The sequence below is a fragment of the Varanus komodoensis genome, unplaced genomic scaffold, assembly GCF_004798865.1.
Source record: "Varanus komodoensis strain SLA01 unplaced genomic scaffold, ASM479886v1 scaffold53, whole genome shotgun sequence".
In the NCBI taxonomy this organism is placed as follows: Eukaryota; Metazoa; Chordata; class Lepidosauria; order Squamata; family Varanidae; genus Varanus; species Varanus komodoensis.
The window spans coordinates 5,922,843-5,947,663 of record NW_025336126.1 but is presented as its reverse complement, the minus strand read 5'-3'; the positions used below and the strand labels follow the sequence as shown (position 1 = coordinate 5,947,663).

At 44.5% G+C, this 24,821-nt stretch overlaps 1 protein-coding gene across 1 annotated transcript; it reads left to right on the top strand.

Annotated features, from left to right (window-relative positions):
* The first annotated feature begins 4,740 nt into the window (after positions 1 to 4,740).
* On the top strand, positions 4,741 to 15,157 carry LOC123032101 (serine protease 27-like). The gene is made up of 6 exons (XM_044447729.1): positions 4,741 to 4,771; positions 5,600 to 5,620; positions 8,335 to 8,497; positions 12,197 to 12,468; positions 13,069 to 13,238; positions 14,939 to 15,157. The coding sequence occupies exons 1-6, from the start codon at positions 4,741 to 4,743 to the stop codon at positions 15,155 to 15,157; spliced, it is 876 nt and encodes a 291-aa protein (XP_044303664.1).
* The last annotated feature ends 9,664 nt before the right edge of the window (positions 15,158 to 24,821 follow it).

The following is a 24,821-nucleotide window of genomic DNA, read 5'->3' as shown; positions in this document are numbered from 1 at the left end:
AATGGCAGGAAAATTACTTTCTGGTCTATCATTTAAAAAGTATTTCTCAAACTGTGTCTCAGGAGTAACCAGTGAGCAACTTACGTGGTATCAAAAAGAGGAAATGCATCACCAAAAAAGCAACACCAATATGCATTACATTTGCACATACAGATTTATAAAAATAGCAGCAAAAATTGGTTGGCTGTTCAGTTGTTAATCCTTGATGGGCCCCTTTAATATACTACCTCTCTCACTTCTTAAGCTTCTTTATCTTGAAACAAAACTTGGTCTACGCAGCCCTTCAAAGAGAGGATTCCTTCCAATACAGGATTGTTCCGGAGTAGCCCCTAAAATGGAGAACTGACTTCTGTAGATAAGGCACCTGGCCACCCTGTGAGGACCAGCCTAGCATCACTCATCGAGAGCTTGAGGGAGTTTGTGTGTGCGTGTGTCCATGGGAAGGGGAAATGGGAGGCAGGGAGGTGGAACAGAGCATGAACATGTTCAGGGTAGAAAGGAGGAAGGGGAGGGTCTCTCATGCCTGTGGGGAAAGGGCCAGAGTGGGCCATGAAGGAAAGTAGTGAGATAGAAGTTTCACAAATTTACTTAAATTGCTGCTGCTGCTGCTGCTGCTTTAAACTAGGAATAAAGAAGAGTATAATAAAAGAGAGCAGTTCTTAGACAAGGAAGAGGTGAATGTAAAAGCAACAGGAGAAGGAAGGAAGGAAGGAAATTAGCTGCAGCAGGGATAGGGGAGCTTAAGCATGGAAAGAGAGAAGAAGCAATGACAGGAAGTGAGAAATAATAGTTTGAAAGGCATTTGAGAGAAGAGGTAATAATGAAACGTACAGAATATATGGTTCTAAGTCACAGAGAAGCTGAGTCACATTGCCTCCTGGTCCAATGTCTTGCCCTTAACTGAATGAGATCTGTACTCTGGAACCCTCTGCACAAAGATATTGCTTTGGCAAAGAACATGGCAATTTCGGTATTTATAGAAGATTATCAGCATTTGCTAGCTAATTATGCCAAACTCCATCATCGTCCACTGCCACTTAAGCCTGCAAGCAGGAACTCGGAACAGAAAGTTTTTTAAAAAAATAAAACTAGTGGCTCTACTCTTAGAGGAAAGGCTGCTTACATGAACTTCTGGTGAGAGTTTGTGCTGTTCTCCTCCCACCCCTTTGACCAGAAAATACAATGTAAACCCCTTCCCCCAGGTGAGATCCTTGCAGGCAGACCAAAGGGCAAGAGCCAAAGGGTTCAGCCTACCAGAGAAATGCACCATTTCAGAGCTGAATAACAGTTGCAGGTTTCTCCTGTGTTGCTGGTTGGGTGTTGCTATTCTTGAACTGTAGAACACCCTAGCCAAGGGATCCGGTGGACTTTGAATCGCCTTCTAATTGTATGAGCAAAAATTGGCCTTTGGATCTTCCCATAGTGAAGGTGAGCCTCAGATTTTGATTGGCTGGCTGGCAGATTGGCCAAAAGCCAGTGACAATGTGAGTGGTGCTTAATGAAGTAGCAGGGTTCAGGTAATATTGAAGGTTGTCATACCTGGAAGGGCAACAGACAAGAGGTAAGGCAGCTGCTCGGCTTTCCGAGTGGTTCCTTTATTTTCATCTGAATAACTGTGGGTTTTCTGCAAAGAACAAATTGTAAGTTTTGGGAAATACCATGGAAGAAACCAGGCTTAGGTTTGCTTGATCATAGCCATTGCTTATTCCTTGTAATTGCCACTCTGCTTCCATTTCATTCCCACGCACGTCTCATTTTCCTTGTCTTGTTTGTAGATTGTAAGATCCTTGGAGGTTCTGTGTAAACTGTACTATACATGAATGTGTATTGTTTGCTTAGTTCCACATATTATTATCATCATAATCATTTCTATGCTATTCAGTAGCCAAAGCTCTTTGGGAGGTTTATAACAATCCGTTAAAGCCCTAAACAGCTTTGGGAGTGTTTAGCTTAAGGACCATCTGCTCCCAAGGACCTACCCACCCATTAAGATCTGGGCACGAGGTCCATCTAAAAGAGCCATCCCTTAAGGAGATAAAGGGAATGGTAAATAGAAGAAGGGCCTTCTCAGTGGTTGCCCTTCAACTATGGAACAGGCTCCCCTAAGAAATTCCTCTGGCACCAAACTTGTTTTCATTTCAGTGTCAGGTGAAGACATTTCTTTTCTCTGAACATTTTCAAGGACAGCCTTAAATTTATTATTGTTTACTAGTATAACTGTGTTTTTTCTTTTAAAAAAAACAAACTTTTAACTGTGATTTTAATTGTCTTTATTGTTGCTTTTAGTATTTTACTGTAAGTTGCCTAGACAGGCGTCATCTGGATTAGTGGGCAGCATACACATTCAAAAATAAGTAAATAAATAAATAAATAAATCTGTCCAAACTACAAAATTTAAAACAGCTAAAACTATATATGATGAAGAGCAGTCCTGTAAATCACCTGGGATGGATAACCCCCTCAAGCCCTTGGATATACATGTATGCCTTTTAAAGTCTTTTAACCTGGTGTCAACTTAACCTGATGACCGTGTAGTTCATAGAATCATGGAATAGTAGAATTAGAAGGGGCCAAGAAGGCCCTCGGGTCCAACACCCTGCTGGTTCAGGACACCAGTTTACACCTTCCCACTCAGATGACTGACCAGGCAACCCATAGTCATTCCAGAGATGGGGAACAGCTCTCTCCTTGTTGCTTCTCTCCAAGCTCCCCTCAAAGTTGGCACTTGGAGGAAGGCCCTGGATGTTGACCTTAGTGTCTGGCTGAGTGAGAGAAGTTCTCCATCAGGTATTGTGTTCCCAAGATCCAGAAGGCTTCATAGGTTTAAACCAGCACCTTCAACTGTGTTTCCAATGCAAGCAGGCCAGGACTGGCCTCATATCATCAGAGCTGTGGATCCCAAGTATTAATCTGACAACAGTCTTCAAGGGCAGCCTCATGTAGAGTTAATTGTAATAATCTAATTTGGAGATTACCAGAGAGTGGAATTATGAATCTGAGCTATCCCTGTCCAAGTAAGGTCATTGCTGGGCCACCAACTCGAGCTGGTAGAACGTGCTCCATGCCACTGAGACTACCTGAGCCACAAGTGAAAAGGTGATCAAGAAAACCCCCCAAGGTGTGAATTTTCACCTTCAAGGGGAGTGCAAGCCCAGGCAGAACAGGTTGAACACTCAGGTCCCAGTCAGAGGAACCAGTCACTAAGAGCCTCTCAGTCTTGTCTGGATTGAGCTTCAGTTCATTAGCCCTCATCCAGTCCATTGTCACATCCAGGCCCCAGTTTAGCACATCCACGAGATGTCAAGAAACCCCATTTCACTGGCCCTGCTCCACATTTTCTTCCATGCCCTCCAGCTGCCATGCAGTCCACAGGGGAGTCCATGGATCAGGAACATGCTTGATAGTTATTGTGTTTCTTGTTTGTTCTAATTGTGTCCCCAAAATCAGGTTGTAAGGTTGGGGGAGATGCTGACATTATTCTTCCACACTAGAAAAGAAATGTTATAGCAAGGTCCACCTGGCGCTGTCCTTATTTGTTTTTCGGTGCCAGGCCAAGACCTTTTTGTTTAAATGCTATTTTAACTGTTAATGGTTTATTTGTTGGTTTAAATTGACCAGGCTGGATTCACTATTTTATTTTATTTTATTTTATTTTATTTTATTTTTTGTATTTTATTTATTTGATGATTTTTTTGTATTTTATATGGGATTTTATATGGAATTTTAATGATTGTAAGTCGCCTCGAGGCTCATGCAATGGGGCGGCATATAAGTTGTTTAAATAAATAAGATGCCAGAAGACACTGAGACTGACTTAAAACATCTGTTGCCTAGATCTGACTGAAGATAACTACGTGGAGGACGTTTCAGAACACAATTGCAGAAGACATGGTGACCTTGCAAATTGCACTCTCCTTGATGGCAATATGTCTGCTGCAGGTGACCACAGGACAAGGTGACTATGGATGGTGGTGGAAGAGGCTCAGATGCCAGCTGAAGTTCAGTTTCTAAGAGAATAGGGAGGTTCTCCTGGGAAGTCACACCTTCCCTCCTGTCCTTCTAATCAGCTTTCCTAATGCCTAGTGGTCAGGCAGCCTTAGGGTTGGAATGAATCCTTTAAGAATCCATCCCTTAAGCACCTACTGGCATCCTCTTGTGCTTGGCCCAGCCCTGCAAAGTGAGCTGAGCCAAAGGGGCATCTACAAACACTTGTGGACCCATAATTGTGCAACTGCCAACCTTGTTCATCAGGTGGAACCACTCAAAGAGTGGCTGCAGAAAACAAAAGAGGGGTGCCAAAAGCCAGGTGTCTAGATGTCATTTCCAGCAGCCAACTTCTTTCCTGGCAGCACCAGGCATGGAAGAAGGGTGCTGCTTGCAGGGTTCATCTCCAGCTGAGCATCCTACAAATTCTGGCCATGCTCACCTGTATGTCAGAGTCTGGGCTGAGACAAACCCAGGGAATCCAATGAATTCTTCAGTCATCCCTTGTTGGTACTACCAGTCAGAATTCCTTGCCTATCAAATATTTTATGTATGGTGCATGCATTTAGATGAATCAATACTATACACATTATATCAACTTCAATCAGAAAATAGGTCACCTCACTCATTTGCTGCGCGGAGCTTAATCAAAAGCACATTTCATACACACAACAAAAAGAAACCCAGTAAGTTTATCTATTTGCTCTAGGCCTGTAACTGCAAACAGGTCTCAGTCCTTTAACTTCATGACCTGTCATGGGAGCATTTAGCACTAATCTCAGTACAGGTATGCAAATTAGGGTTATTTTCAGAAGGAAGGGGGGGAACCCTTCATAAGCTCAGAGGTACTCTTATTTTAAATCTCCAAAGAGCAACTGGGTTGGAGGGCCACCTAATGCAACTGTAAGATGATGTAACAGTTCGTTTCCAGTGGAAGTTTTCCCTCTCCCATTCCTACCACTGCTGAGTACAGAAGGGTCAAGGATTTAGGAGGCATTGATCACTTGCAGTAAATCACCTGACAGCAGAGTACCAGGAAATGATACCAGGCTCCTGGAACCAAGTGGACTTAGTTTGGCCTGACTTGGTCCCCAGAGCTGCTAGAAACTTGCTTGCTGTTTCAGCATGTTCCAGTTTTAAAATAGACCACATCAAGATAATTATACCTCAGTTTAAGAAGCCAAGATGTGCAACAGTCCTTTTGTCTAACATGCAGCCCCTTTGCTCATACTTTCACTTTGAAATACGGTTACTAGAAAGTCTTTAATTGATCATAGTTTCCCACTTTAATTGATCATAGTTTCCCACTTCATCTAATCCAGAAAGTTTCCAATCAAGCTTGTATATCAAACCATGGTTCCATATCCTGGCTTGTTCCAAAGCTAGTAACCATAGCTCCCTGGCTCAGATGGATTGGGAAGCTATGGCTTCCCAATTTCTTGGTGCTATCCATGGCTGCACAAAGGGTTTCCATGTGCAAGCAAATGCTTGTTCATCCCTCTGTTTAGTAAACTAAGATGTGGTCCTTTGAACCAGACCCTTCCCCTTGCACCTATTTACAACCCTATCACTGTCCCTTGCCTGAACTATCTTTGGCTTTTTCTTATTTCCTCAGGTACTGCTAGCTCACAAGCAGGTAAGATGCTTCAATGTATGGGCATATTTCTGTATTGGGACAGATAGAGAAAAGAAAAGTTCTCAAACTCAGAGATCATACCCTTCCAACCACTTCTTAAATATAGAATCTTCTTTAATCCACACATTAATGGTGTTAGAGATGATAAAGCCATATTAAGCATATGGAATGTAAAGAAGCTATAAAACAAAACCAAATGTGGCCCATTCTAGGAGTGACTGCAAGGTTCCATAAAAAGTGTGGCTGTCCAGTGCCAATGCCTTAGCAAGAAAGCCAAGCTATGTATTAGGAAAGAAATTGGCATCCTCCTTTAATTGGATGTATGCCTTATTTTATGTGGATGGGGAAATCTTCCTAGCTCTACATCTTATCATGCAAGATTCACCCATCAAGCCTATCTCACAGTGAATTCTTTTGGCCTCCTATCACACATATCCCAACAAATCTTCCTGCTGCAGTCTGGTCACATTAATCTTAAACCCCATGACCTAGAAAGCCCAAGATTTTGGGGAGAGAGGGAGCCCAGGGCTGAGAGCCAGGCCTCCAAACTACACGTTCTTGTGCCCAAAACTGAACAAGATTTTTTCACAAATTTAAAATCCAGCCATGCTTTCCAAATTAAACCTGAACCAGCAATTGCCAGCTTTACCACCCTAACATTTATTCTGTAAAGGTAAAGGTTCCTCTGCACATCTGTGCTAGTCGTGTCTGACTCTGGGGCCGGTGCTTATCTCCATTTGTAAGCCAAAGAGCCAATGTTGTCCAAAGATGCTTCTGGAGTCATGACTGAACACCAAGGCACACAGAACACGGCTACCTTTCCCACCTTTCCCTAAATATGGTGCCTATTTATCTACTTGCATTTGCCTGCCTTGGAAAGGCTTGATTGGCATGAGCTGGGACAAAGCAGCAGGTACTTACCAATTGCACGTATTCAAAACTGCCAACCTTTTGATCAACAGCCCAGCGGCTCAGCAGTTTAACCTACACCAAGCCACCCACATCCCTATTTTTTATTCTGTAGGATACATTAAAATATATGTAACCCATAATTCCTTACACTTCCCTCAGACAAAGTCTCACTGAATTCAGTAACACTCAGTAGTTTTTAAGAGAAGTGTCTGTGATTGCACTACCCTGGGCTGAAACCCAAAGGGGATGCATTGCCTATCAGAATGTCAGTGAGCTGCTCTATCAACAGTTATTTACTTCTGGAATAATTATACTCACTTATTAACTAATGTTCTCAAGGCAGCTTACAATTTATTGAATATGCAATAAAAAGTTAAAAGGGAGGAGCAATGACTTTTCCCCTGATTATCAGCTGTTCCACTTGATCTTTCAAATTCCTGGCTAGGAAATGGCAAGCAAATCAGCTAGAAATGGGTCTCTCCCAGGCCAGGGCTCCTTCACTGGCCTGTTGCCACCATCTCTTAAATCACCTGGCTCTGCTGGTCAATCCAGGGGACACCAGACACACAGAGATGTTACAGGCACCTCTACCGCCCAGACGCCAGACATTCTGACTCTCATTCTGCTGCTCAATTTCTATGCCACAGCAAGTTTTCTAGGAAACAATCCCGGTCAAGATATGGCCAGGATTAGAATTCATAATGGTTGGAAGGGTAATAAGAGAGTTATGAAAGAAGACAACTGGCAAAATAAATTGAGGGAGGATGGGGGAATACAGAAAGAGAGAGCTTTGCACTTAGTTACCAGTAATATGATGGAGAGATGGATAGGAATTTATGGGTTAAGAAGTAAGGCATCTGTTTATTAAGGGGTTCTTTAATAATCATTGAACAGGTGATAGATCTCAACCATCTCTGCCACTTCCATGGAAAAAACAAACTTTAACCCTCTTTGAGGGAGACTTGACACTTATTTACATGGGTGTCCATTCACTGAGACAGAGAGTTAATTAGATGCTACGTTGTACATAGCATACTGAGGATCTGTGCCATTTTTTCACCTGGAAGTCAGCTTGCAGACCCCTGATCTGGAGCGGGACACAAAAAAAGAGGAGATGACCTGCGCATGATAGAGTTAACATCTATCATGTGCAACTAGCTAGTTTAGTCCTAAGTGAGACTTACAAGCAAGCATGTATAAAACTGGGCCACATTTAGAGGTGGTTTACATGACACAACGATGGCACAACGGTGGCACAACATGACACACAGTCACTGCCTAACCACCCCAGTTCATGCCTGATTACCCTCTCCAGGTGTGGGTTATCATGTCATCTGAACCTGGCTAAGGTTGGGAGACTAGAGTGTTCAAAAAACCTCACAGCAGCCCCCGAACAGAGCTGGCCTCCCAGCCACCGTCCATCACCAGGTTAAGGCATCATGGCAAGACACTCCCAGTGAAGGCGATTAGGAAAGTCAGCCAGCATGCACAGGGGTAGTTAATGAGGCACAGTGGCTAATTAGCCACAGTTGTGTCATGCAAACCTGGACAAAGTCTTAAGCATAAATGTTAAGTATTAACTTTTCAGATAAATAAACTTGAAATCTAGGATCATTGCTTAATGGAAATGTGTGAAATACTTGCTCAGCCAACAAGAATTTCTAGTTGATCAAATGCTTCAAGTTCATCTTGCAAACTTTTGTTTCCTGATGTGTTTCATCTCTCATGTTGCAAGACCTTGATTCTGTTAGCTTTGCAGACCATACTGATAAATCCTCCGATTTCCTCCCCTTCCTACATAGCTTGTGGGCAGCCAATAAATCCTCCACGAATTGTTGGGGGTCAATCAGCCAAACCAGGGTCATGGCCCTGGCAAGTCAGCATTTCAAATAACAAGCAGCATTTCTGTGGAGGCTCCCTCATCTCAGACCAGTGGATCTTGTCGGCGGCTCACTGCTTCTATGAGTAAGTTTCTGCTATGCATTGTGATGAAACCAAAATAAAGCTTCACCCCAGAGGCAGCTGAAAGGCCAGGCTAATGTCCTATGCTTTTTCTAGCTACCCAGTGGCAGGGTTCACACAACATAACAAGCAATCCTGCTTGGTTGCAGTTTTTTACCACGATCTACCTGACAAACAATCACGTGGTTTCTTTGTTATCATGGTTTCCATCCTCCTCACTCAGACTTTCCACTGTTGGCTCATGTCCCATCAACCACTGTGCTTGATATTCAATCCCAAACTGCATTGCTTGCTGCCTATGTTTCCTGCCTTTTCCTCATTGGTCCATGCATAAAGGTTGATAGCCAGAGGGGCACTCCTGAAATTACCACTCTATCTAGAGAACTCTGTGGTCATTGCATACAAGGACATGGAAATCACAATTCTGGACCTTTATTGGCATTTTGCAGCTACAAGTCAAAGCAGCTCTAAAAAACCCTCTAGTGAGTTGGAAGATTAGCTCTGTGCATACTAAGAATGATTGTAGCTGTCACACTAGGGACTTCTCCACAAATGCCTTTCCTTTCAGTAACTCCAGGTTAATCCCTCAGAATGGTTCCCATTGATAACCACCACTGGGCAGCTCATCAGGGCATCAGGGACCAGGCAAGGAAACAGCTCTCCCTTCTCCCATTCCTGGACCCCTTCCATCTCTTCCAAAACATCCATGATCTCCTGGTCAGCTTGGAAATCTGTGGACAGTGACCTTGAGAAAATTTCAAAGGCCTCTGTCTATCCCTGAGTTTCCAAACCTCCCACTGCCAAGACTTCAAGGTCTTCTTCTTCAGAATCTCTGGGATGCCTGTCAAGAGTGACGATCAGGGTCACTCGCTGCACATGCCAACAGTAGTGGAACTGAGCGAGGAGAGCGGGAATCATGCTAGTGTAGAAACCACTTAATTATCTCCATGCAAAACACAAGCATCTCCAGGCAAAGCACAATGCGCCATGAGAACCATGCAGCGTTGCTTGTCATGACATGTGCACCCAGTTGCTATGGTATCTGAACTGGAGAGCCTGACCAAGCCATCAGCTTGTTGTTCTCTTGTGCCACATGACATCATTGGAGTTGGTAGCTTCCACTGTCTATCTGCTCTAGTAGCACCGAACGGCTGGAAAAGAAGAAACCAATGCTTCTGTCTTCTGGTGGGAAAGAAGGCAGGATTTTGATCTCTGGGATTTTGAAACCCACAGACTGAATTGTCAAGGAGTCATCTCTTGATTACTGAAGAGTAGTCAAGAGGCTGTTTTCAGAAGGAAGCAGGAAGAAAATTCTATCCAATCACCTGGATCCCTACATTGAAAAATGTTGAGTGTTCATAATTCTTGCTAGCTCAATTAATAAGTAGTTGATTCCTGAGCTCTGAGTAGGAACTGAGCTGCAAGGCCCACTGATTTGAATTGAAAATGCCTCCCAGCCCATTTAATTTCACAAGTGGTCTAATTGTAAGAATATATGAAGGGCTGGGTTCAGTCAAACTAAAGGTCTGCCTAAGCCAGCATTCTCTTTCTAGCATAGCCAACCAGATACTGGAAGCCCAGAAGCCATGCATGACCACAGTATATGCATGCACCACCCCATCCATGTTCCTCAACAGCTGGCATTCAGAACCTCTTACATGGAAGGTAATACCCAGCCATCATGACTAGTAAATCTTGATATTGTTGTTGTTCAGTCGCAAAGTCGTGCCCTACTCTTCGCGACCCCATGGACAACATTCCTCCAGGTTTCCCTGTCCTCCACCATCCCCTGGAGTACACCCAAACCCACACCCACCTCTCCAGTGACCTCATCCAGCCACCTCTACCTCTGTCATCCTCTTCTCCTACCTAATCTTACATGAAAGCATCTAATCCCTTTTAAAGTCATCCACATTAGTGGACATGACCACATCCTGTGGAAATTAATTCATTGGTTTTGCTCTGTGGGGCTGTACATTCTTTCATCTGTCTGAATTTCTCACCTTATCGCTTCGTTAGGTGACCCCAAGCTCTAACACTGCAAGTCTCTTTCTCCATACCATGCACCTCAGGCCACCTCTGACGTGTGGCTTCCTCACTCTACTGTTTTCTAAACTAAACTCTTTCTCATATCCTCTTGCACATTTTGGGTTGCAATTCTGTCCATGTTTTGACACAGAATGTTCCACATGCTGGTTCAGGAATGCTGGGAATTGTAGGATTTCCCCCTGTCAAAACAGGCATAGAATCATGCCTTCATCTGCCATTTTTGCATCTTTTCTAGCTCTACACAATCCTTTTTGAGGTGCGATAACCAAAAGTACACATGCTATTCTATACCGTGCTAGTATATTCTATTCTATATCTATAAGGCATGATGATAACATCATTTTGCTTTCTTAACAATCCCCAAATTTTCCCCTTTTGCTGCTGCTGCTTTTTCAAACAGGAACCATACACAAAGTTGATTCATTCCATGGTCTGTCACATGCCCAAGTTCCCTTTCCTGGTCAGGCACTACTAACTCAGACCCTGTCAACATGCATATGAAGTTAGGGTTTGCTTGTCCCTATTTGCATTGCTTACATTGGATGTTTGCCACTTTAAGGCCCAGTCACCTGGTTTGCATGCATGTGAGCCATTTCTATTTCTAGATTGATTTGGTGATTCAAACATTTCCAGCTTTACCATCAGCAAAGATTCATCCTGAAATAGAAATGTCCCCCTGCTCCTATCAGCCTTCCACTGACTCCTCAACCCCATCAGCAACCTGATCCAGAGCTCTTCTAAACTAGACAATTATTGTTCACTTATTATCCCTCATTTAGGGGGGTTGTGGATCCTTTGCATGACAGCAACATCCTCTCAGGAGAGTTTTTTAGAGCAACAATCATTCAGTATTTCCTTCTTACAATGAACAGGTTGGTCTAGATTCTGTTCTATACCACAGCACCACCTTGTGGTGTGTAAGGGAACATATGAAGGCAGACAGGAAACTCCGCTAGGAGTAGGGGGAATATTTCATGTAAAAAGATGTTCTTCCTCCCACAAGTAAAATAGAAAAAGCAGCCCGGGTAAAGCACGGAGTTAAAAGCCTCATATCGAGAACCCCTAGTCACTTTCACAGACCTGCTAGAAAACTTGTCTGATTTTCCTTATTTGAGGGTTCTGAAACTACAAATGGATGGCAAATACTGAGGAAATGAGGGAGTTCCATTATCCATCTTCCCCAAGAACTGCAACTCACATTATTCCTCGGTCACATCTATTGGTAACCACACCTGCAAAGAAATTGTGCTGCTCTTTGGCTCTTCCATTCCTAATGGGTTTTCTGTGGGGAAAAAAGGAAAAACCAACAACAACCTGGAGGGAAAAGGTGGCGGGATTACAACTGAATGACAGGAATGTCTGGAACAGCCATAAAATTGCATGAAGCAACCCTGACAACTAAACATTATAATGACATGTCTGGAGTCATCTCTAATAGAATCTTTTGTCAATTCTGACAGGAGAGGATGAAGTGATGAGAATGTAGCTTGTTCACACTGTGCTATAGCATTGCCTAGCCTGGTCGCCTCAGCAGTCTCTGTCTCAAATAATTTGTCCATCAGCACAGGAAGTTCTGCTGAGCCTTGAAACTCCAGCAGAAACCCAAAGCTCAGTTCTGCCAGCTCCTGATGCATTTTGTTCTTCTGTTCACAGTGCCAATATTTTTAACACATACGAAGTGCTGCTGGGTGCCAATCAGCTCTTCAACCCCTCAAGTAATGCAGCAGCACCCCCACTGAAAAAGATTGTCTTGTACCCTGCCTACAATCCAGACACTAACTCTGGGGATGTTGCTTTGCTTCAACTGAAGGCTCCTGTGAAATTCACGGAATACATCCGCCCAGTCTGCCTGCCAAACTCCTCTGTGCAATTCACTCCAAATGCAGACTGCTGGGTCACTGGATGGGGAAACATCAACAGCAATGGTGAGGCCTGTTCTTTGCACTGCTCATTCAGACTCTGTTGACCTTCATACCTTCAATGGTCAGAGTGGTTTACAAGGCAAAGGGACAAAACCCACGCACTCTCGTGAAAAGCTGCTTTTGAAGCACAAATATGCAGGTGGGAGACAGCCACCAAAGCCTTTCCTCACAGCCCTGAGACCCCCAGCCTCTGCTGCCACTGGAAAAAATAAAAATAAAGCAATGTTCTAAAACACACTTTGGGGTTTCCACCATGTAGACTCAATCCTACAGCATCCTAAGAACCTGAGCTCCAAGGTTTTGGCCTGCTTTGCAGCCACTCTGGAGATTATCTAGGAATGGCAGGAGCAACAGAGCCCAATCCTGGAAGGGTCTTTCTTCCTTTGGGCAAATGTAATACCTTCAGAGTTGTCAACCAACCTCTGCACAAGTTCAGCCTTGAAGGAAAAAGTTAGCTTCTAGATACAAAGAGAGGGGTTTGCACAGGTGTGGCAAGTACACTTCCACTGTGCATCCATTGCTAAAAGCGTGTGTAGCCATTCTGTACACAGCTGATGTCTCCTTCCTCTGCATTCCATTTCTTTCTATTTCTTTCTCCTACAGTGAATTTGCCATTTCCATCAGTTCTTCAGCAAGTGAAGGTACCACTGATAAGCCAAAAAGCCTGCAACACCCTGTACAACAATGTTACCACGTCACACATTGGCAAGGATCTTATCAAGGATGATATGATCTGTGCTGGTTTCCCAGAAGGTGGAAAGGATTCCTGCCAGGTAGGATGCTTCATCTCCTGCTTTTTATACAGCCATGGTGTGTGGTGGACCAGAAACCTCAGAACCTATCAGAAGAGGCTCCACCTGATTAAATTTTAGAGTGGCCAGATGCAAAGGGGGACAGGGCTCATTTGCTTTGAAGAGGTGTGCAGAAGATGGATTTGTCAGATTCTTAAAGGAGTCCTGCCCTCACGTGCCTCTGAAAGGAAGAATAAATGATGCAGGAATGTACTACCAGTAGTAGAAGAATTCACAGAATTCAGGCCTTTTCTCAGAGGAGAACAACCCTTGATTTAGGTCTATTATGATTTAGTTAAACAGAAGTTGTGTGTGTGTGAATTTTGCCCTTGGCTTTCTTTCTGACTTTCATCTAACTTATTCTCCATCTTTCATGGCCTCCCATGCACCACCAGGGAATTGGAAGGAGGAATATATGCAGAAGCTTGTCACTAACTTAGAAACATAGAAACAGAGCAAGTCAGAAGGGTCTCCCGGGCTGTGTAGTCTGACCCCCAGCTCCAGCCGGCTCCACTCATGACATGCCTACCATGTGCATGTCCAACTACATGGCTCTGCACCATGTGGTCTGCTGGGGTCTGGGAGGCTTTTCAGGATAAAAAATAATCCAGCCTTTTTATAACACAAAAGGCTTTGCTGTGCTCACAAAGAGCCTGCATGCTGGTGTAGTTCATGCACAGAAAGCCTGGCAGCTTAGAGTCCTTCGGAACCAGTATGGCTGGAGGAGTGTGGGCCATGCATGCCTTTCCTCAAGGAGGGTCAGGGAAGAGACAGGGCTTGTTTCCAGGGTAAGAGTCCCCAGATGTAGGAGGAAATAGGTGCCATCCATAAAATTTGTGGGCAGGTCAGTTCCTGGCAGGAGGGCTGGGTGGCTTGTCCATCAGGGGAGCTCTCTGACCACTGCAGTTTTTCTTTTCAGCTTTGTAGGAGCTATCCAGGGTGCTGAACACCATCCCCATAGAAGTCACAAACCTCTCCAGGTTCCTGGTTCTCATTAATCAATTTCTCCTGTAGCAACTCCATGAGTACAGTTTTACTGAAATCTCTAATGCCAGGAGGGAGTAAGAGTAAGAAAAGGTGGGCAGCTACCTATCGGGACAAGAAGCTTTATCAGCAGATTTGTCACACTGACAAAGAACTGAACCAGAAAACCTTTGAGGTCCCTTTTAGTTCAGCTTTTGCTGGCACTGCAATACTGCTAAAGCAGCTTTTAAAAACATTTCGGCAATGTCCAGCCGTTGTTGGTTCTTATAAATTCCATACCAGAATGGCCTTTAATATTCACAGGTGTGCATGCTTTTTTAAAATAGTTATCTGCTTCACAGAAATTAGCACGTGGTCAGCCTCAATGGATTCTCTGTGTTCCTTTGGCAGCTAAGAGATTGCAATTACAAATTGGAAGGATAAACACTCACCTCCTATAACAGACTGTGGGCCTTACCAGCTTTTAATGCCTGAACAGGTGACAAGTAGAGACCTCCTTCAAATGGATACTTATTTGGATATTTAGTTCACTTTGGTTGAATCTGAAGCACAATGACTAGAAAGCTGTAGGCATTTCATACAAATCCATATATCCCTGCTTGAAGACATGTTCTACCTTCCACACCAGCACTTCATTCCAAACAGGATGTCTGAGTTTTGCTCAAGTCATGTGCTATTTCTGTAATTTCTCTCCACAGGGAGACTCCGGGGGACCCCTGGTTTGCAATCTCCCAGAAGGTTGGACCCAGGCTGGCATTGTCAGCTGGGGCATAGGGTGCGCCCAGGCCAGCCGCCCTGGTGTCTACACTCTCGTGCCTTTCTATGCCGACTGGATCCAAAAGACGATGAACGGTGGATTGCAAAGTGCCCCTCTTGCGACACTCCTCTTGCTGCCTCTTGCACTGACCCTCCTGTGAGAGAGCCATCTCTCGCCTTCAGTCTTCCAGCTAACTGCATGGAAGATCATCTGGCAGGACATTCATACAGCTCAGCTTAAATACAGTATGTTCCAAATCACCATATGTAACAGAGGAGAAATTCAGAGAATCCGGCCCTAGTTTCAGTGTGATTAAATCTGCTGCAACTGTTCCAGTTCTCTACCCAGCTTTTAAAGTGGTTGACTGAATCCCATTTTGGAGAAGTTATTTGGGGCTGGATTCCAGTGGTGAACATGGCTGAAGACCAAAGTGAGTGGGACCAAAGTCTCCAAAACACCAGCACAGATTAGATTGAAGCTCTTACTGCCTGGAACTAACCCTTGGGAGAGGTATTTCAGAATGGGAATAGCAGAGGGAAAGGGGTCTATCTAGGCTGGAGTGGAACTCTGGGTCTGGTGTTCTTCATGGTTTGCATATCCACAGGCCACCTGGAAACTGTCACTTGGAGAAAATGCAAATGATTTTTCATCCAACCATGGTCTTTGTTCAGGAGCTTAGGATAATTTCATATGCCACTACCAGTGATATTTTGGACATCTATCATTTGTCTTCTGGTCCCTTTGTGAAATCTATCAGTAAGTTCTCCTGCCCAAAATCCACCGATGTGAACATTGTTTACATTTATCTAGTCATTTTTCCTTCCATTTTCCACTGGGAAATCGACTTCAATTTCTGCCATTTTGCCTTTAACCTAGAATTTTTTAATTGCGCCTGTTGCTGGCCTTCAGTGTAGGCTTTTAATGGGATAGCACTGCATTTCCTTAATTACTACACTGATAACATGTTTTATTGTAAGCCATCTTACAAAGGCTTGCCCTAAAAGGCGGTGCAGAAATCTAATCGACAAATGGAAGGGAGAAATGTGTGCATTTGTACCAGGCTAGCTGGGCTCCACGCCAGGAAACAGCAAAGGTAATCACATTTTCACCACACACCAGAAACCAGTTCTTACCTGTTCTACCCTATTTGTGTGTAAACATTAAACAGCTCAGTTTCAGGATGACTAACCCTTTTTTAGCATATTGGTCACAAGTAAGTTATTAAGCAGGGCTATGTTAGAGGAAACTCATTAGAAAGTACAGAAAAAGGACAACTGGAGCCAGTACTCTTGGGTTCTCTCCTCCAGAAATGGGGGCAGAAGTCTGAGAAAATTAAAGTCTGGGAGAGGAAATGAGTGCACTGCTACTGCATACACGTTGCTCAGAACTATTCCACTGACTAGTTCAGACATCCTCATAATCCATACTCAGGTATTGTCACTGAACCATGGGTTAAAATGTGGGTTGTTTCATTATCTGAACTCAGCTGGGTTAATAAACCATGTTTTCTTAACCATGGAAAAGTTTATTAGGAGAATCATAGATTGTGACGTCACCTGGGTTCAGACAACACAAGAACTCACACTTCAAGAATAACTCGTATTCAGCCCTTGAGTTTGAATTATCATGTTGTCTAAATCCAGTCACTGTGTTCAGTTCTGCTGACTCTCAACTAGAAGTGCATGGTGTTCAACTGAAACAGCATTTCCAATGATAAATGCCCTTGTGTAGGAAATGAAAGAAAACATATCATTTCTCTGTGTATCTCAAGATCCTGGATAAAGATTTCCTTGCTTCTGCACAAGGAAAAGCATTGTTTGTGGTATGAGATCCAGAATTCAATATCCTAAAAATCATGACTGACCTTTAAAAATAAAAATTCCAGTACTTCTTGTTTTGAAGATATTAATTTCATCATTTATTACTAACATTTATGGCATTTCAGTGGAAATAAGTGATCAGAAATGTGAAATGGCATCTTACCAAGCAAGGAAAACTTGGCATGTTAGTGGAAGGGCTGTACACAGATGCAATCGGTGTTTCTACAGTGATATGCTGCTTTCCCTTCTCCCCGGTTACACAATTACACATTTACATCCTTAACGAGTCTACCGATACGAACTTTATCCATTCATTCAGGAAACGGAAGTGCAGGAAGGCAAAGGTTTCAGAAAATGCTCATAATGGCTATGTGGATTGGAGAATATAATATGCGCAACCAGTTTCATATCATGTCCCTCAGGGTCAAAAAGATTTCTATTCCACCTTATTGTATGGAGACTGTGCTCAGACTGAAGCTCCACAATCAGTAGAAAAAGAAGCAAATCCAGCAAAACGCTGTACATCATGCTTTGTACTGGAGACTCCATAGAGGTGAACAGTATTCCGCAAGCACTTCTGGAGAAGGCCCTCCAAGTAGGAGGGGAAGCACTGCAATGCAGTGTCTCCCACTCTTAACTCAGATGGTCACTCTAGGAGGATACCGTGGTCAATGGTATTGAAAGCCGCTGAGAGATCCAGGAGTATCAGCAGAGTTACACTCTCCATTTCTCTCAAAGCATTGGTCATTATACAGGGCAACCAAGGCCATTTCCATGCCCAAACCAGGCCTGAACCCTGACTGAAATGGATCCAGATAAACATCCAGGACTGCCTGGTGTTTATTGGCAACCACCCTCTCTAGAACCTAGCCCAGGAAAGGAATATTTCCTACCAGCCCAAAGTTATTAAGGTCTTCTGGGCCAAGGGAGAATTTCTTCAGAAGCAGTTTCACTGCCATCTCTTTCAGAAGGTGTAGGACTGCTCTCTTCCCACCTCCCACCCTTGCCGCAAAAGGCACTAATCACCTCCCTGACACAGCTTGTTGTTCTTTCCTTACTGGTTTTTATAAGCCAGGAGGGGTGGGGATCCAATGGGGACATGGGAGCACAAACCTGGCCAAGCACCTTGCCAGCCTCCTTGAGCTGTACCAACTGAAGCTTGCTCAATACAACCAAATCAGGCTGTGCTGCTGGCATCTCCACAGATCCAATGGCTCCAACTCTGGCATCTAAATAGAACTATTTCATATACTCATTCATGTTACTCTTGGAAAATTTGCATGAAATGCTGTGCGTTTCTCCTCCATCCTGAGGATGTCCTTGTTGCTAGATGGCCTTACCGATATCACAGAAGCTGCCAGGCATGACAGCTGCACCAGCTTAGCCAATAAGGACACTGCTGCTTGGTGAATACATCGTCCCTTGAGAATGTGACAAAGGAAATACCTGGCGTTGTTGTTTTGCTGCTAAACCAGTCAATCCAGGGCAGTGTTCTCTTCATTCCAAGGTTATAAGTAAATGAGTGCAGTGCAGAACTTCAGTTGCCTCAAGCAACGGAAAGTGCAAGAAAGCATTCAAATGAAGATACGGAGGCCACCAAGCCCAGGGAGGTTGGTGCAGCTTCCTGGGTGTCAAAAGGATGTCAATGGTGTCAAAAGGCCTACGGCATGGTCTGAAGGCACATGAGCCATCCCCCATGTTGAAGCTAAGCAGGTCTGGGGCTCCTGAGCTTGGAGGGGAGATGTCTGGGAACCATGTGTAGCCCCCAGGAAGGCAGGCAGGCAGGAAGGAGGGAAGGCAGGCAGGCAGGCAGGCAGGAAGGGTGAGTGGGACTAGGACTTGCCAACTCTGGCAGGTCTGGGGTTAGGGGGGCTAGAGTCCACTTTGACACCTGCCTGTTCTTATGTTTAACACCACCCAGTGAACAATTTACACTACAGCCCCTTCTTTGTATCCCACAGCATTATCCCAATATTTATGCAAAATGCATTTTCCAGTGTAGAGGCACATGCTAACAATTTGCACTGTGATCTTGTTTCATACACAAATGCAATTGTGGGAGGAGTTAGAAAGGTGATGCATGAGGGGACTTGCCCCTGTAAATTCCTTCATGCTTTTAACACCCATCATGAAGCTTATGAGTCTTCAGGTTGTCCGTAATGCTACTTTCCCATCTTTCCAGGGGACTGTGGTTTTGACACAGTGGCATCCCAGGATGATGGATCCATATCACCCTAGTGCCCCCCCCCCCACACACACACACACAAAACACTCAGGTGGCTCTGCACCTGAGAATTCCTCCATCATTTTGCATGCTATGACTACCACGACCAGTCGGGCATCTTCTTTTTCTGATTAGCAGTCAGATTTTTTTCCTCATCATTTAAATCAATGATAAGAGTGGTCTGGGGAATAGCTGTGTCCTTGGCCAGTGAGGTGGTCTATTGTATAGCTTGGCTCCATGGGATACTTAGGAGCAGATTGCGAGGAGCCACCAAAATATGTGTTCTTCTGAAACCCTCCAGGAGCACACCCTACAGCCTGGAGTGCCTTTCCAAGAGCAAAGCATGGAGGCTTGGCGATCAACATGAGGCTGCTCGATATGGCAAGTCAGAGGCAGATAAGACAAGTGATACTTCTGCCATCAAGAGCATGCCAGTGTTCATGCCATCAGTGAGCATGCCACACAAAAGCCAAACAGTCAGCAATTGGGCGAACAGGTGGTTTCAAGGGGAAAATACTTGGATTTCTGGGAAAGTGCAGGGGGCCAGGTGTGACTCTGAAGTTCTGCAGTTCTGCCCTATTTAAATAAAAAAATTTCAACCTAAAAAAAAAAAATTTCAACCTAGAAAAAGATGGTGTTGGTAGGTCTCCATTATGCTTAGTTTCCATTTACTTAACACGTTCCCTCTTCATATTTTTTAAAGGAGCAGCAAGAGGTGAGATGCTAGAATTTTGCACACCACTATGAAGTGGAACCAGTTCTCCAGGGTTCAGCCCTTGCGCATCGGTTCGCATGGAGGGGCAACTGCATACATTGTGCTCGGCACCACTGCAGTTCACCCATTTAGCTCCATATAACACTTGACACCAGCGTAGCTTTTCTGGACAGGCACAGGTTCTCTTCCATGTCCTGCACGAAAAGGAGCCGGAGGTTGTATTTTTCCATTCGACCGATGGTGAGATTCTGCCACCTTGCTCCAGCCAAGGAGGGCAGCCTCTAATTCGCTAAGCCTCATTTCCCTTTGTGTGCAAGCAACCGGGGCGGGGGACAGGGGAGGGAATGCTCTCCCTTTATTCAAACCAGGAAGCTAATGAATTTATTTTGAGCGATCACAGCATGAGGGATCGTCTCTGAAAGAACATGCTTATGAGTTTATATAGGGCTTTTCCTCTTCTCCCCTGGCATCATGGAACTGCCCTCCTTGGAATACAATAATTCCCAGTGGATCCAGAAGGAGCCAGGTAACTAACTGAGGATGCTTGTATGCTTGCAGAGGAAAAGCACCATTAGAGATGCAAAGGAACCAGAAGCATTTTGTGGGGACAGAGGATGGCCAGGGAGCTGTCACCAGGGCCCCATGTAGCGCTTTTGCTTATTCTGAAATCAGCTCCCACTTATACCTGTGGGTTGAGACTAAACACCCTCTTCAGGTTGAATATTAAATAGCTTCCCTGTTGTGCAGCTAAGGAAGGACTTGGAAAGCAGTTTTCTAGATGTTTATGGCTTTGGCATGGAAGAAGGAATAGAAAGGGCAGGATCATGGATTCTAATTCTGCTTGTAGGAAGGAAGTCATGGTTAGAACATCAGGGCTCTTTACCAGGGGCAGTCCCTGTGTTGAAGCACCTCTCCTTGGCAAAATCAGCATCTCTGTCTCATTCCCACGTTGCCTTTGAAGAATGTTAATGTTTTTGGAGTGAGCTGGTAGCCCTGACCCCCTTCAGGCATCAGCTCCCTTCCCAAGGAAAGTGATTCTTTGACCAAAGGGCTGGAGGCAAATGCATACCTCCAGAAGAGGATAGCAGCAGAGTTGGGAGGTGCCTATAAGGCCACTAAGTCCAAACCCCAGTCCTCTTCCACATGCGGTCACCCATCTTCAGGCATCCACCTTTCCAGCCGAGCAAAGGTGACTTGACATGTGTTAGGAAAATGCGGATAAATCTTGGCAGAAAAGGGCTGTTTATGTGTGCCTTTGTGTTATAAAATCAAACCTGCACCCCTTTCTGAGAAAGCACCGGCATTCCAAGCCAGGTCACCATTTAGTGCTGCTGTTACTTTAAGAAGACGGAATTCTTAGCTGGACTGAGAAGCTGCTGTAGGCTAACTCTATAAGTGAGGAAATACCTGTGTTCTCATCAGCTGCAAAAAGGCTGAAACAACAGAAACATTTGTTTCTGAATGGACCCAGGTAAGCATCTAGTCCCACAGAGGCAAGCGCCTGCACAGTGTAGTTGTCAAACCAGATTTCCTGAATGATTCTTCAATCAGATACATTTGCATGTTTAAGCACGATCCAAACTGCAAAGAGGTCTACTCAATTGACAGGTCAAGCAAGCAATCAGTAATGTTTTCCATACTATTGTTACTGGTATTTCTGATCTGTTTAGAACATTATGTCATGCCTAAAGACATCAGGATGCTATTGTACCTACATTATCTGGAAACTTAGCAGTCTGTATTGATCTATGTGACCAGCAGATTATAAAAGTGTCTGTACATGGGCTGTGATTTTGTTGCAGGCAGTGAGAGCTAGTACCTGGTAGCATGCTGTGGTAAGTAACTGCAGGGGTCCTGGGTGATCTTTCAATAAAACTGCTGAGGTTCAAGACGAAAGGGGTCTTTCCTGACTGAACCTGGTTATCCTGTGTTGCAGCTGCCATCAAAGCTGCCCAACACTTGCCAGCTTGATGGATAGTTAGTGTGTGTGTAAATAAATGCCTGTACACACCCTGTACATTCCACACTTTCACAGACTGCTACTGGTGGTGTATATTTAGAATGGCAACACTGTCACTTGCTTAACTCAAAGTACAAGCACTCCACTGGTTTTAAAATCAGTGCAAAATGAAATAATATACTATATCCGAAACTCAGAAGAGTCTCCATCAATGTGTAAGAGGGGGGCAATAGACCCATAGTTGTGTGCTGTCCCCCCATCAATTTTCCCTGCCCCTTAATTTTTTTACAAGCCACCTTGGGATTCTTGTAAGAGAAAAACAAGTATACTGAAGTAGTAGTAGTAATAACAATAACAATAACAATAACAATAATAATGAAGTGATCCTTTGAGAATTTTCAGCATGTTTTGCAGCTGTGCAGTATTGGAGGATATGGGATCAACAGTTTGGAGTTCAAACTTCAAACTTTTGGGGTATAAACTACTAGAAATGATCCATTACCATCAGATCAGAATGTGCATGTAATTATATGGTGTATCAATTACGTGTAACTTTCAGTAGCAGTCCAAGACATTTTGTTGGAGGAAGTATTATCCAATGGCAATCGCCACCAGCAACTTCAACAGTTTTAAAAGTTTTGCTACACCAATCAGATGCCAAGTTCTGGCTTTTGCCATCCACAGGGCAACTTAATACAGGCTACTGCCCCCTACAAGACCAAAAACATCCCACTGCTGCCCACGCTTCTGTTGCTTCCCCGGGTTTCTGATCAGGTCTAAATACATGATGCAATTCTTCTCTCCATTTAGTAGCTTCCCAGTTTCTCACATGATTTTTACTCACTCAAAGTGATCCGTCACGTTCAGGTAAGTCACAGCTTGGTAAACAGCCATCTCTGTTAGTCAATGGGCAATGGTGGACCCAGCATTTCTAAATCTAGACATGAAGGGAGGGTCTGCATGATACTTTAAACCAGCCTTGGGCATAAGCCACACAGTGTGGATTAAATGCCTAAGATCCCACAATGTGCACAACAGACTACCAGACGCATTGTGGGTAGCCTGGCCAGCAGCCTCCTCCCCGCTTGGTCTTCCCATGGGAATCCCAGGGGTTTCCTCAGGAGCACCAAAATTACCCTCTCCTACCACCACAATTCTGAGCTGCTGATATGAAGCCCAAAGATGTCCAGGTGGCCCTGGGAGGGCAGCTGCCAGAAGCTTGTACAGATTCTGCAGCAGCCACAGGAGGAAGAGACCTTCTCCCTGGCAGCAGCTCAGAAGAAGACCTGTCAAGCCATTGGTAGGGATGCCCCCATGCCACCACTGTACAGTGCACGGGATCCTGTACCATCTTGAGAGGTCTCTTCTGGAGCTGACCACAGGAAACTGCTCTTCCTTAACACTGAGAAGCCGTTTCCTGCTGACAGCTGAAGAAGAAACCTCTTGAGCTGCCAGCGGTGTTGCACCTGTTCTGCACACCACTGCCATGCCAAGACCAAGAATGAGCATGACAGAGGGGTACAGGGAGGAGGTACAGGGAATGAGCATGACAGAGGGGTACAGGGAGGAGGGAAGCACCCCACTGCCATGCCAAGACCAAGAATGAGCATGACAGAGGGGTACAGGGAGGAGGTACAGGGAATGAGCATGACAGAGGGGTACAGGGAGGAGGGAAGCCCCTGGCAGCCACCCCAAGTGCTGCTGGGACACATTGGGAGTGGTTGTCAATAGCATTCGCTCAGAACCACTTGGTGGGAGCATCTAGTGGATTTTGCCACTCCAACCAAGCTGCTCTCTTGTAGTTGGGCTTGATCCATGATGGATCTTGCTGTCTGGACAACATGGCAACCCATCGGGGATCAAATATACTCAACTACAAGCTATGGGTTTTCAAGGTGGCTTTTAACTCAAAAGTAAACCACCCTGACAAACCCATCCCAAGTTCTTACTCCATAACAATCCTTCTATGGCTTATAAACCACAGGGCGTTGTCATGTCATGTAAACAATCAGTGAGACCCAGGATTTTGGAAAGAATGGAGTCCAGGGAAGAACTAGGTAGGGCTGCCAGTTGCCATTTTGGTTTCCTGGCAGGGAAAAGAGGAAGATGAGGTATTTCATCTGGCTGGTTATGGTTGGGAAATTCAGACATTATAGCTCTGCGGAAAGGATGCAATAGCATGTGATGGGCTGGGATTTCTTTCATTTGTTTCTATTGTTTTTTATGGGAAGAGCCAATTACATGTAACTGGCAACAGTTAGGAACAGGATGTCTTAGGACATATTTGTGATCTAGAAGAGCATATCTTTAAAGGTTACGAGATCTGTTAAATCTGCCTTAAGAGTCTCTTCCAGCTGAGGTTTCTCTTTTGCCATCATGCTGCCTCATCCATGGAATTTTACAGGGGCCCAGACAACTCCATTGTCAGAAATTTGCCCTCTACATTTTTCTTACCATGAAAAAGGTGTTAAAAGGCAGGATCACTACATGATGCCTTCTGGTGGTTAAGACAGGAGCCCTGTGTCTTGAAGCACCCCCATTTAAAGATGTTTGGGGGGTTTGTTTTTGTTTTTTGAAAAATTGGTTGCATTCAAATGCAAATATATGCAAAACTGATTACCCAGCTAAATAATCCATACAAATGTCCTTAATCAACAGCTCTAGTTTCTCTATGGTTTTAACTGCTGCAGGGCAGGCAGAGTTTCAATAGGTAAGGCTATATCCAGGAGCAATACCTTCATACCAGATGTGTGGATTGTTTGCTCTTTGTGTGGGCAATTTAAGGAAACAGGAACCTTGCCAGAAAGGGTGGCAGGACTAGGGTGAGGGCAGGAGGAGATGCAAGAGGTCACAGACTGTAGGAGAGAGCTGGGATTTGGAATTCCCCTGGTGTGCAATGGATCCAAGAACTGGCACTTGCAGATCACATCCTTGGATTCACGAAGAAGGAAATGCCACAAGCCCTGCCCTTTCACCCAGGGTATGAAATTTTATAGCGCACAGGCTGCGACTGGAGCAAAACAACCTGGCCTGAAAGTAGCAGGAGCAGAACCTCTCGGAGGACACGACGAGATCACAGGGGCCGAATCAGGAGTCGAAGGGACC